This window comes from Patiria miniata, unplaced genomic scaffold (genome assembly GCF_015706575.1).
Source record: "Patiria miniata isolate m_02_andy unplaced genomic scaffold, ASM1570657v1 HiC_scaffold_7, whole genome shotgun sequence".
Lineage (NCBI taxonomy): Eukaryota > Metazoa > Echinodermata > Asteroidea > Valvatida > Asterinidae > Patiria > Patiria miniata.
The window spans coordinates 3,787,462-3,800,045 of NW_024037074.1; the positions used below are offsets into that span (position 1 = coordinate 3,787,462).

The following is a 12,584-nucleotide window of genomic DNA, read 5'->3' on the forward strand; positions in this document are numbered from 1 at the left end:
GGCAGCTTATGTGTAAAAAGATTTGTTTTATTTAAACTTTTTTTTTTCTTTTAAATATTTCCATTAATTTTTCATGAAGTAATTTTGTCGTATATATATTTTTATAACAAAAAAAATCTTGTTTATCTTAAACTTTGCACCGGCACCTCGGGTAAGAATTATTGCTCGAGGCTAAGTGATGAAAAAACATGGCTGCGCCCAGGTTGACTTTAAATTGTTGACGAGGCAATTTTTTTAAAACTTCTTTTCTGCTCAGAAGGACGGCATAAAAATCACGCGAATTCCATTCATCCACCGATGAGAAGATTCAATTCCGTCATGGCTAGAATTTACCCGACGACGGGTACGTTGGTTCTTAAAATTGAGGTTGATGAAGTCACTATCTAAATTTCTAGTTAAGTTAGTTACTATAAAGAAAGGGGCGGGGTTATCAGTTCGGTGTGGGCAGTCGGTTTTTTTTTTTACCAAGGAATTAGGTAGTCCGAGTATCACCCGTTATCCACGGAGCAAGTCTCATGTGGTAATCCTTACCTTTAGGACCCCTTTCCTATATAAGGTTAAAAGACTCACCAAACAGCTGACTAAATGACCCTCAAAAGTGACATTCTGATATTTCTTGGCACATTTGAACATTTGGCAATGACACCTCTTTAATATCGGCAGGTTTAATTTTGTAGAAAGAGGGCTGGGCTTTGATTTATGAGGGGTTAAAGACGACGATGACAAACAGAAAATATATTAAAAATGCAAGATGGCGAACTGCAAAAAAAGGTAGGAAAGTCACATTTTCTTTGAAAGTGCTTTCAAAATTACAACTAACATGAGTTTATCTGAAGTAAAAAGACTGCTCTAGCTTGCAAAAGTCACTTTGGTACTGGACAGTCATCTGCAAAAGTCAGTTTTGAACAGAACTCGTACAAAACAGAGGTGTCCTAAAAGTAAGGATTACCTCTCATGTATAACGTCTGATATGTCTAGACATGTACATACGCAAGCCGCGCGCCTGCCAATCGGAGTCGACTTTAATAAATCGTGACGTCATGAAATGACTCATTTCATTCCTAGCCCAAATGTGGCCAATTTACTGGACTATCTCCATAAATAAAGGCCACATTTTGTACCCGAACATGTAGAGCTTGTCAAGTTTTCATTTTCACATTTAGACTTAATTGTAGTTTATTTATGCTCTACCGCACACTTACCCTCTTTAAACTTAAAAAAGCGAAAGAAAATTAGTCCCCCCCCCCTTTTTTAGACATCTGTTTTTCGGTTAATTTTATGGTGGAATTTAGATACGCTTATGTGTGCAAATGAACCTGGAAATTACACGAAATATAGACGTCTGAAAAACAGGCAAATGACGGGGGGACTAATTTTCTATCGCTTTAAAGAGGGTGAGCATGGTGAGTGTGCTTCTAAAGCGTAAATAAACTGCAAATAAAGTCTAAATGTGAAAATAAAAACTTGACAAAGTTGTACATGTTTGGGTAGGCCTACATTGTCCAAGTACAGTGAGTGTGGCCTTTATTTACGGAGGTAGTCCAGTAAATTGGCCACATTTATGGGGCTATTCATTCCTAAATCAGGACTAAATGGTTAGATTCCTTCCTTCCTCCCCTTCTCCCTTGAAAGTGCAGCCTCATACGTATGAGGATAAACGTACTTGCCAGGAACACCGGGGCGAACCCCTTCTCTTCTTAGTGAACCCTTGCCACTGTTGCCTCTGACCAGAGCATGAGTCTGATGCTGTTAACTGCTAGGCCATGACACTCCACTGGAGTGGAGTGTCAATTGGTCAATTCGAATGCAGTACATTTGTAATACATACAGAGCGCGTGGCACCTTTTTTATCCATTGTCTATGACATGCAACGGGTGAATGACTGACAACCCAATATAGAAAGCGCCGGCTGATTGGTCAAAATCTAGGAGGTCAAGAGGCAGGGTCTTGCCTTATTAATCAGCAAATCTGTTCACGCGTAATAGATTCACCATGGTCTATTACATAGACTAGGAATTGGGTGGGGCATTAGAGATGTTTTTTTTTGGGTGGCAGTATTAATTCACTTCACCAAAAGACACCAGCCAGATTCTTCAGAGTCCAGGGGATCGGAAAAAATTGACCTTGAAACTTCCTTTATATGATATTAGGGAAAGATTCCCATATCTGGCCATCACTTGTCATCCTGTGCACAAACCCAGTACGAAACTGGTCTGAAAATATCCAAGTGTTTTCTCAGTAAAAGCTTCAATATTTTCCCTGCTAAATTCGACTTTTTAGAAAATATCACTTTCTGATGGCTGATTAGGTCACTGAAAGGAAAAAGTAGTGATGGCCAGATATGGGAATCTTTCCAATTTCGGCACTGCAAATTTGACTGGCACAGAACATGCTGAACATGCGCTGTTAGTGTTTTATTTTTTTATTTAGAATTTTAACGTGACAAGTGCTTGTCTGGACGGTTCCACACGTACGTGTCATTGTCAAACTTGAATGGTAAAACTATTTGTTTTGATACAGTTGTGGCTTTGATGATCATCGCTGTAGTCGTCTACATGCTGGTGTTCTATTTACCCTTGCCATCCAACCAGGGAGACGACAGAAAACCAAAAGGTATGCCTGAGTTGCAGCTTCATTTTTTTATTTTACAGTAGACACCACGTAACACCACACATGGTTCTGCCTTGTCATACTCGCTACTGTGTGTACATGTACGTGTCCTACATACCCCCCGAGGACCGACACAGAAAGGGAGAACAACAGATCCTTTCAGTCCTCGGGAGTTGGGTCTTTTGTTGAAACGGTCCTCTGTAGTTTGTGTGCTTATTCTATGGGAGAGTGTTATATTACAGGGACAAGGGGAAACACAAAGCATTGTCCTTGAGAGTATAGTGTGTGTACGTGTTCCGTGTTTGAGCTCCGTGCACAAGTACCCCCTCAACGGTAAGAAAGGGAGAGTTGGAGGAGACCACTGGGAGAGACAATTGAACGCATTGCCGATGACGCCTGATGCTTACACGAGGATGCTATGGACTTTTGCACATTCAGAGTAAAATAAGTGAGGCATGCTTGGTGCTGTACAGGCACAGATTAGTACGCGTTTGTGGTGTGTCCCATCCAGTGGGTTCTTAGAAAGTAGTTTAAAAAAAGCGCCCTCTGTTGTTTGGACACGGAGTCCATTCCACATACCACTACCAATCACATGGAAAGCAACTACTTGACCTGTGCCAATTTGCTTCTAGATCATGTATGAATTAATATCTTTAGTGTACAAAATTAACAGTACAGGGTGTTTCAATAAAAAGGAAACCCAACTTTGAAGAACCAGTATGGACAGACTAAATGTTTACTGGCTATAAAACTGGTATTATCTGAAAGCGTAATCTCTATGCTTTTCAATGATACCTTGTTTACATTTCCAGGGTCATGCATCACTGAGCATCATTGTCTTGAAAACTGGATGCAAAATTGCAGTTGGTTCACTTTCATGTCAAACACAATAGGCATGGTGTGCATGAGAATAAGTATTCAAGAAGAAGACAGTAGTGCATAATAAGAAACCAAGAAAACAAGTCGGGTTGGTTTCAAAACTGGATTTTATTGTTTGTCACAAATTCTCGTTTTGACCAAGCCACGTTCAAAACAATGTGCCATTTTCCCGAGGATTGACATTCAAGCTATTTCACAGACATTTCCGTAACAATAGGCACACCATGTCCAGTGTTTTTTTTTTATGAAAGTGAACCAACTGCATTTTTGCATCCAGTTTTCAAGACAATGATGCTCAGTGATGCATGACTCAGAAAACCTAAACACGTTATCATTAAAAGCATAGAGATGACGCTTTCAGATGATACCAGTTTTATAGCCAGTAAACATATCGTCTGTCAATACTCATTCTTTGAAGTTGGGTTTCCTTTTTTATGAAACACCCTGTACAGGTGATGGTGGTTGCTGCAGTGTGATTTAGTTTCAGAAAACATTGAAAAGTGACAGAGCACTTAAGCTGCAATTGCTAGAAGTAAACATGGAAAGAGTAAGGGCTTGTACTGTATGAAACTTATCTTATAAAAACTGAAGTATGAACCCAGCTGTAACAGTCTAACCCTACAATCCACATTTTGTTAATTGTCTCCAAAAATAAATGTTACAAATCCAATAGAGAAGACAACTTTAACTCTTCAAAATCCTCTGGATGGTTCAGACAATTTTTTTTTAAGGATTTGCGGAAGGTAGAGCCTGGCCATTGTTACTCTACACAGGGCAGTTTTGCCTGCTGAAATCTGGACTCAAAAAGGCCATTCAGTTGAAGATTTCTGAGATTTTAGGAAATAGCTTTCCCAAACTTCCTGAAGGGTTTCACAGCGTTTCCCATTTTTTTTTTAGCAGCCAGTTGAAGTACATTTGGAATTGGGCAGATATTGAAGTCTTTGTCTTCCTGAAAAACAGATGTTTTAGCAGCCAAGCCGGACGGACCCCTCCTCCTCGCCCCAGCCCATCCCAAGAGGAATACCAGCAAAGGGTCCAAGTCGGGCCTCAGAAAAGCCCCCCAGCTGCACAAACTGTCTCACAAAGGCAAGGATGTGGTCAACGTGGTGGTGTGCTCGGACGAGAAGACGCTGGGCGGCCTGATCGCCACGGTGAACAGTATTTGGCTGAATACCAAGTCCCACGTCAAATTCTACATCATGGTGGACAAGGAATCCTTGCTGCATCTCAGGTAACCATGTGCATTTTTGCTGCTTATTTGTTTTCAAATAAACCACAAAGGTAGGGTAACTGACAAGGTTTATTGCTTTTGAGCAGCGCCCTTTGAGACAGCGACATTGACAAACCGGGAATACGCCAACATTGGGCTGGCTAGGTTAGTTGGTAGAGCACTGGTACGGTAATCTGGAGGTCGCAGGTTCAAACCCCGCTCCGTTATCTCCTTGACCATTACTAGATAATGGATGCACATATACATGTATAAGATTTGAAGAAAGTAAATAAGAGGTTTATTCCCATTTATGGTTGTTCTTAAACCATGAGAAATCCATCAAAAACTCTTGCATGGTAAATAGATTTGATTCGTTCGGTTACATTAATTGTGTCCATTTTTGTAGGTCATGGCTGGCCATACCTGCCCTACGGGATATTGACTACACTATGGTGGCATTCAACGAGTCGTGGGTAAAGGGAAGAACGCAAGCCAAAGATGTGAGAAGAGAATCCGTTTCGCCGGTGAGTCTATGTTAATTCAAATCGCAGTATCATTTGTTAGGCATTCTGGCAAAATGAGACGGAATGGGCTCAGGCCGTAGTGGAGAAAAATGTAAAAAAGCAAATGGGGGTATTTTTCCCCTGATTTATTGATATTTGTAATCTTTGATATATTTACTATTCACATTTTAAGGAAATAATATAAAAATTGTGGAATAAAGAGTTTTTTTTTAAAGAAAAACACAATTGGCATCTTTCATTTTCACAAATGCAAAAGTCGAAACTTTAAAGGCCCTTTTCTCAGTATTTTACTTGTTTGTTATGTCGATAAATACAAGCTTTAAACAGCGATGACTTGTCAACGGAATGTCTGATTGAAGTGCAACAAACAGTATTGTAAGGAGAACTTTACTCTCTTTACTAATACCAACAAACCCTCATTTTGACCTCTGTCCAGTTCTGTCTGATTTTGCCAGAACGCCTCACATTTGTAAATAAATGCGAAATACCACTGTAACAGTGTTTCCTTACGATGTAATTATTTCCATACAAGTTGAAAAGAAATATTACGTTGTTACAAGCATGTTTCCCTTTCAATTTATCTTTTAACTCTTTCAGTTCCCGCGAAATTTGAAAAGTTTAACCCTAAAGTGCCCAACTTTGAGCGTTTTTTGTAATTGTTCAAAATTCTGTAAAAAAAAAAGTAAATAAGTTTTACTCACTAAATTTGTTGTTGTTGCTCTCTGGTATATCCTTGGTACATTGGAAAGTCAATAGTAGTCATGTACATAGTGCTACACCCTGAAACACTGTCCTGCACACAGGGGAATTCGGCACTTTTTGCAGAAAATACGAGTGTCAGTGCTGCGCCCTTTCGCAAGAACTCGAATGAAACAAATAAATACAGGTCTTACCTGAATGAAAATGATATTAAAAAGAGCGAGAGCGCCCCCCTTGTGATAACATGCTTACTCTACCTCGTACATGTACGAGGTTTGGCGATTTTAAGTACGAACATTACCTCGTACATGTACGAGGTTGGCAATTTCGGACTAACAAATATACCTCATACATACTGAAAGAGTTAATTAACCATGACGAAGATAAGATGGGAAATTATTATAATTTTTTATTTCACCCACATGAAAAGAAGTATATCACGCACATTTAATTTCTCGCCAGTTTGGTTAAAAGATAAACAACAGGTCCTCTTGATTTCACATTTTGCTTTGTTTATTTTTTGCAGATGACATTTGCACGCTTTTACTTCACCAAAACGTTTCCGGCTTTGACAGGCCGCGTGATCTTCATTGACAGTGATACAATTGTACAGGGCGACATTGCCGAGTTGAACAACACGAAGATGGAGCCGGGGGTGGCCCTAGCCCTATCTGATGACTGTAGCTCCTCCTCCAGCAGGGCAAGCCTTCGTCAGGTGGGTGGAGTCTCTCATCAGCTATTGTAATTATTATTCGTTGCCCTGATCAATCATGACTGTAGCTCCTCCTCCAGCAGAGCAGGCATTCATGACGTGGAAGGGCTCAAGTATGTATGGTCTTGTCTGATGACTATAGCTCCTCCTCCGGTAGGGCAAGCCTTGTCAGGTGGGTGGAGCTTCACTTCATTTAGTGTATGTATTATTATTGGCCTATTTGGTTACTGTAGCTCCTCCTCCAGCAAGGCAAGTCTGTGTCAGGTGGGTGGAGCTTCTCTTAGATTACCTTGATTACTCTTAGCTCATTTGTGTGCTGTAACTCCTCCTCCAGTAGGGCACGTCTTCGTCAGGTGGGTGGAGCTTCTCATAGATTTCTGTGATTAACACTCTTAACCAATCTGATGACTGAAGCTCCTCCTCCAGCAGAGCAAGTGGGTGGAGTTTCTTAGAAAACCCTGTTACTATTTGTGACCCCGTCTGATGACTGTACATGTAGCTCCTCTGGTAAGCAAGCAAATCCTCATTGGTGGGGCTTTACATCAATGTCCTTAATTATTCATGGCCTTCTCTGATGGCTAGGTTGGGCTACTAGTCTGATAACTGTAGCTGCTTCAGCAGGGCAAGCCTTCATCAGACTGTGGAGCTTCTCTTAGATTTCTGTAATTATTACTTTTGGCCCACCTGATGACTAAACTCCTTCTCCAGCAGGGCAAGTAGACTGAGCTTCTTATAAATCCCCATAATTATTTCTGACCCTCCTTGCTGACCCTGTAGCTCCTCTCGAAAGTAGGCAAGCCATCGTCGATTTGGGTTGAGCTTCAGTAATTATTTTCATAGAATTATGACAATCATAGAAACCATTGATAAAATAAATAGTACAGAAACATTGATATCATATTGTTGTTGTTTTGTTGGCAGAACGTATACTCCAACTACCTGAATTTCCTAAACGAGAACATCAAGAAGCTAGGCCTGAACCCCATGGCCTGCTCCTTCAATGCTGGGGTCTTTGTAGCCAACGTCACCTTGTGGAAGGAGCAGAAGATTACCGAGAGGCTGGACTACTGGCTCAGCATCAATGCAAAGTGAGTACGGGAGAGGGTCATTCACTTTACCTGTCTTGCCATTCGCTGGTAGTTTTTTAAATCCCGGTTGTCTCTTGTGCTTTGGCTCATCTCTGGCTTCAGAATAATTCAGAAGCCTTTGATAAAGTTCCAAACAAACGGTTTCGGACGCTACAGTGACTAAAGGGTTGATCTCAAGATTGGTTCTCAAATCCCGTTTCTTTTCACTCTAAAGCTATTTCTTTCCATGATGCCAGTGCAAACCTTCCGAACTCTGGAGTTGGAAGTCATCGAAACTTCGACTGTTTCATGAGGTGATCATTTCCCTGGCATTCAACTGTTACTAGTTTGCCTAGTTTCAAATCCACTGGAAGCCAGAGCAATGTGCCAGTGAACTCTCTAGTGGTTGAACATGATGGGATAAACATCAAGCCGACAACTTCCAATCGAACCCCGTCCTTGTGTTCTTGAGCAAGACGCTTTACTCCAATCCCTCCTCTCGACCCACCTGACTGCGGTGGTGCCCAGGATAGTTCTAAGAATGATAATTGGCTTGTATCTTTTCTGTTTCTCTCAGGGAGGATATCTGGAGTACTCAGAGGGGCGGAGGGAACGCTGCCCCGCCCATGATGATAGTTCTTTACAAACAGCACACAGACATCCCTCCAGAGTGGCACGTCAGACATCTTGGTGGGTAGAAGAAACCAAACAGGTTGTGGTTAGGAATAATTCAAGATGATTGGAGTTGTAGTTGTTGAGTATAAAGATTTTCGGGAGCTTTGGGGAGCTATAATGTAACAAAGTTGGACCAGGGCCATGCGACTGCTTAATTTAGTGGAAAAGTTGTACTAACTGTAGCAGAAAACTGTGAAACCTTAAAAGGTCCATGAAATGAATTTTTCTCAGGAACATATTTTGTGCAACTTTCTACTCCTTCTGGCATCCATTTTCAGTTCATTTTATTGAAAAGAGCGATTCTTTTAACATGTTTAATTTTCCATGCTTTTCCGGACAACTGAGGGCACTGTTGTTGTGATGTCATTTCAGGAAGACACTGTTCAGATAAAGGGTTTTCCATTCAAATTGTGAACCCGAAAATTTGCTCATTGACAACATTTGTAAGATGGAATTTTGCGTCGGGGTGATGTAAATCAAATTAAGTTTTGCCCTTCACCGACGTATAAACACTGTATACTCAGTGTGTTACCTCCCGAGTGAAAGTTGGAAAAAATCACTTGGGTGGGACTCGAACCCACGACCTCCTGCTTTCTAGTGCAGATGTCTTACCACTTGACCACCGAGCTAACGGGACCGGTTGGCTGGTTCGAGTCTGATGTACATAGCAGTGGGTACTGCATTAACTATTCGTAAGATGGAATTTTGCGTTGGGGTGATGTAAATCAAATTAGGTTTTGCCCTTCACCGATGTATAAACACTTTATTCTCAGTGTGTTACCTCCCGAGTGAAAGTTGGAAAAAAAATCACTCGGGTGGGACTCGAACCCACGACCTCTTGCTTTCTAGTGCAGATGTCTTACCACTCGACCACCGAGCTAACGGGATCGGTTGGCTGGTTCGAATCTGATGTACATAGCAGCGGGTACCGCATTAACTATTCGTAAGATGGAATTTTTTTTGAGTGATTTTTCCCAACTTTCACTCGGGAGGTAACACACTGAGTATACGTCGGTGACGGGCAAAACCTAATTTGATTGACAACATTTGTGAGAAATGTTTGCTCACTGGCTTAATGCCATGTACGGACACAACAACGAATCACCAAAGAAAAGAAAATTCATGACAGCAAATTATCCAAAATTCTGGCAACTTTTTGTGCTGATATAGCTGTAACATTGAGGTTTCTGCCTGAAATGACATCACACTTTTGCTCATGAATATGGAAATTTGCATTAGCATAAAAACAAAAACGGCACCAAAACACCCTTGAAAATGGCAAAACGAAAATTGAAAATCAGGTGAAAAGGGGACACAGAGGTGCATTTTCAAGGATTGCATTAAAACAATTACATTGCATGGCTCTTTAAGCACTTTTTCACAGCATTGGTGTGCTAAAAGTGTACATTGGGGTTTCTATACTTATGTTACTAATTTAAGCAAATTCTTCTGCTTGAGGTGAGCGTGCCTTTTGCTGTGCTTACTGCTTAACTTCTTCGTGAAATGAACAGAGGCTGTGTCAGCAGAAATTTGTGTGCTTAGCAGTGCAGTGAAATTAGGTCCTGATCATTTTGTGAGGATTTGATTTCTTGTAAAACTCGAAAACTATTCCGGATTTTTTTCAGCTGAAATTAAGCTAATACAGCAAAATGCTGTTATAAATAACACTCCAAAGAACAATGAGAACATTCTACATTGTCAAATTAGGTTTTGCCCTTCACGGACGTTTTAAACACTGTATACTCAGTGTGTTAATTGAGTATACAGTGTTTAAACGTTGGTGAAGGGCAAAACCTAATTTGATTTATATCACCCCGACGTAAAAATTCCATCTTATAATATTCTACATTGTACCGTGCAGTCATGACCAAAATCACTATAACAAATGACCACTATATCCACCAATCTTATGTGGACCAAATTGCCTTGGTTCTAGCGATTTTACAACTGTATATCGGCTGTCAATTTCGGGAGGTCTCTGTCCAAGCCAAAATAATATCACACTGTTAGCTATCAGGATAAAGTAACAATCCTTTATTTCATTGCCAAATCACCCTTTTCCACAGGTGTGACCTCCGGAACGCGGTACTCGGAAAACTTTGTGAAATCGGCCAAGCTCCTGCACTGGAACGGCCACTTCAAGCCGTGGGGCCGGACTTCCCAGCACACCCTGGTCTGGGAGAAGTACTTCCTACCTGACCCCATGGGCAAGTTCAGATTGGTCCGAAAGTACAAGGTGGATTAAAATCTATAAAACAAAGAAAAAAAAGAAAACAGACACAGGGTACAAGTCATTCCTCATGCAAATATGATTTAAAGGTCGAGTACATCATTTGTCATTCGTGCATTTTTTTCGTTTGAAGCAACAAAAGTGCTCAAATCTAAAGAAGGGTGTTTAACAACTAACCTGATGAAGTTTCAGCTCAGTGAATACTGTACATTCCGAGAAACCAATATTCTAGGATCTCAATTTCAATTCAAAAGTTGCCGAGCCATGTTTTGATTTGCGCCCGAAATCAGCGTCCGTGACATGTTCTCATTCAGGCGATTGCATCTACGCGATGTCACGCACTGAATTGACGTAAAAGGGCAACCGCGCACGTGTGTGTGTTTTGTCAACGCCTGCGTGCAGTCATTCACAGCTTCGCCGAATTAAAACAAACTACTGATAGAAATTTCCAAAAATGCATCTTAAGACACATCGTTGGAAAAGGCCTTCTGTTATTGTTTTCTTCAACATGAGAGCATGGCAGAAAGAATAGCTTCACAGGGAGTATAGTACCATTACTACCTTTAAACCTAGTATGCTTTTCAACATTATCTTTGTGGTCACTTTTTGGATAGCTGCAAATGATGTACTCTACCTGTAATTAACATATGGGACGCAAGGGGGTTATCACTCCCCCCCCCTCCCCCTGTTTGTTTAGAAAAATTTAGAAATCCTCACCCACATCACTTCTGGGGATAATATGACTAAACTCAGCTTAAGAAAGTGTTGGACACCTACATGTACATACATGTTTGCACTTGTATATTTGTACCTACAGAGTTTGTAAACTACATAACGCCTAGCCTTTAGTCAAGTCCCACGCGCCTATACCCGGACCATCCGGACACGTAACACAACCCGGATGCTGGCACGTAAAAAGACTAGCACAGACGGTGAAGCCCCGAGGGCCTTTACTATCTCGTGGAACTAATCACTTATTCATTTATTCACGTAATATAAATCAAGCAATATAAACCAATCATCTAACAGTGGTTTGACGTTAGTAATTCTACATTTTCATTGGTCAGTTCACAACGGGTAATGCATTACGCATGTCTACCAAATCGGTAGACAAATGTAAAGAAAAACATAAGCGTTCTCCACGAGATGGTAAAGGCCCTCGCGGCTTCGCCACTCGTGCTAGTCTTTTTACGAGTCAGTATCTGGGGTGCGTCACGTGTCCGGGTAAGCACGTGGGACTTGACTAAAGGCTACATAACGCCAGGCTCTCAAGTATTCCTACTTTTCTACTTTTTCCTATTTTTTTTTTTTACTTTGCTCCTGCTTTTCCTGCTTTTTCTTGAAATTCCTATTTTTCACTACTTTTTTGTCCCACAACTCTGAAAAATGAAAGTGAATTTCTCGCTTCAAGAAATGTTTACCAAAATATTGAAACAATTTTCAAAGGAAAATTGTAATAAACTAATAATAATTTTGCTAAGGGATTTTTTCTGTGTGAAAGAATTGTGCTAGTCCTTCAACAGTTCAACAGTTCCATCCAATTTGCCAAATAATTTTCTTCAGTGTCAGAGTATGCCAATTATAACTTGTGATTTCCCTTTTTTAGTACAACATTTCTCTTTTCTCTAAATTTGGATTAAATGTTGTTGCAAACTATTAAATGTATTGTTGAATCGTGCAGGATGTGTGCTACCAATTCTACTTCGTAAGATTGAAATTACAAAGTTAATATTTGTTTTATTTGTAAAAAAAATACTTACTTTTTTATCTGAATGCACTCGAAAAATTGTGAAGTTTCAGTGCCAATTTTAAAACTTGAACTTTGTATTTTCTGTGATAGATATTGAGTGCAGCCTGCGTATCAATTTTTTTTTTTTTAAAGGAAATTTAGTTTTTGAAGAAATGAACTACAGAACAATCGTGGAAAATACAAGGGAAAACTTGTAATTGATGAATAATGTTTTATTTTGGTTCAGGG

The 12,584-nt window shown here is 40.4% G+C and overlaps 1 protein-coding gene across 1 annotated transcript; it reads left to right on the plus strand.

Annotated features, from left to right (window-relative positions):
- The first annotated feature begins 181 nt into the window (after nucleotides 1-181).
- LOC119746359 (glycosyltransferase 8 domain-containing protein 1-like) lies at nucleotides 182-10,816 on the plus strand. Its single transcript, XM_038223254.1, has 8 exons — nucleotides 182-343; nucleotides 2,521-2,613; nucleotides 4,450-4,720; nucleotides 5,106-5,223; nucleotides 6,449-6,637; nucleotides 7,556-7,722; nucleotides 8,279-8,391; nucleotides 10,443-10,816. The coding sequence occupies exons 1-8, from the start codon at nucleotides 298-300 to the stop codon at nucleotides 10,619-10,621; spliced, it is 1,176 nt and encodes a 391-aa protein (XP_038079182.1). The 5' UTR covers nucleotides 182-297; the 3' UTR covers nucleotides 10,622-10,816.
- The last annotated feature ends 1,768 nt before the right edge of the window (nucleotides 10,817-12,584 follow it).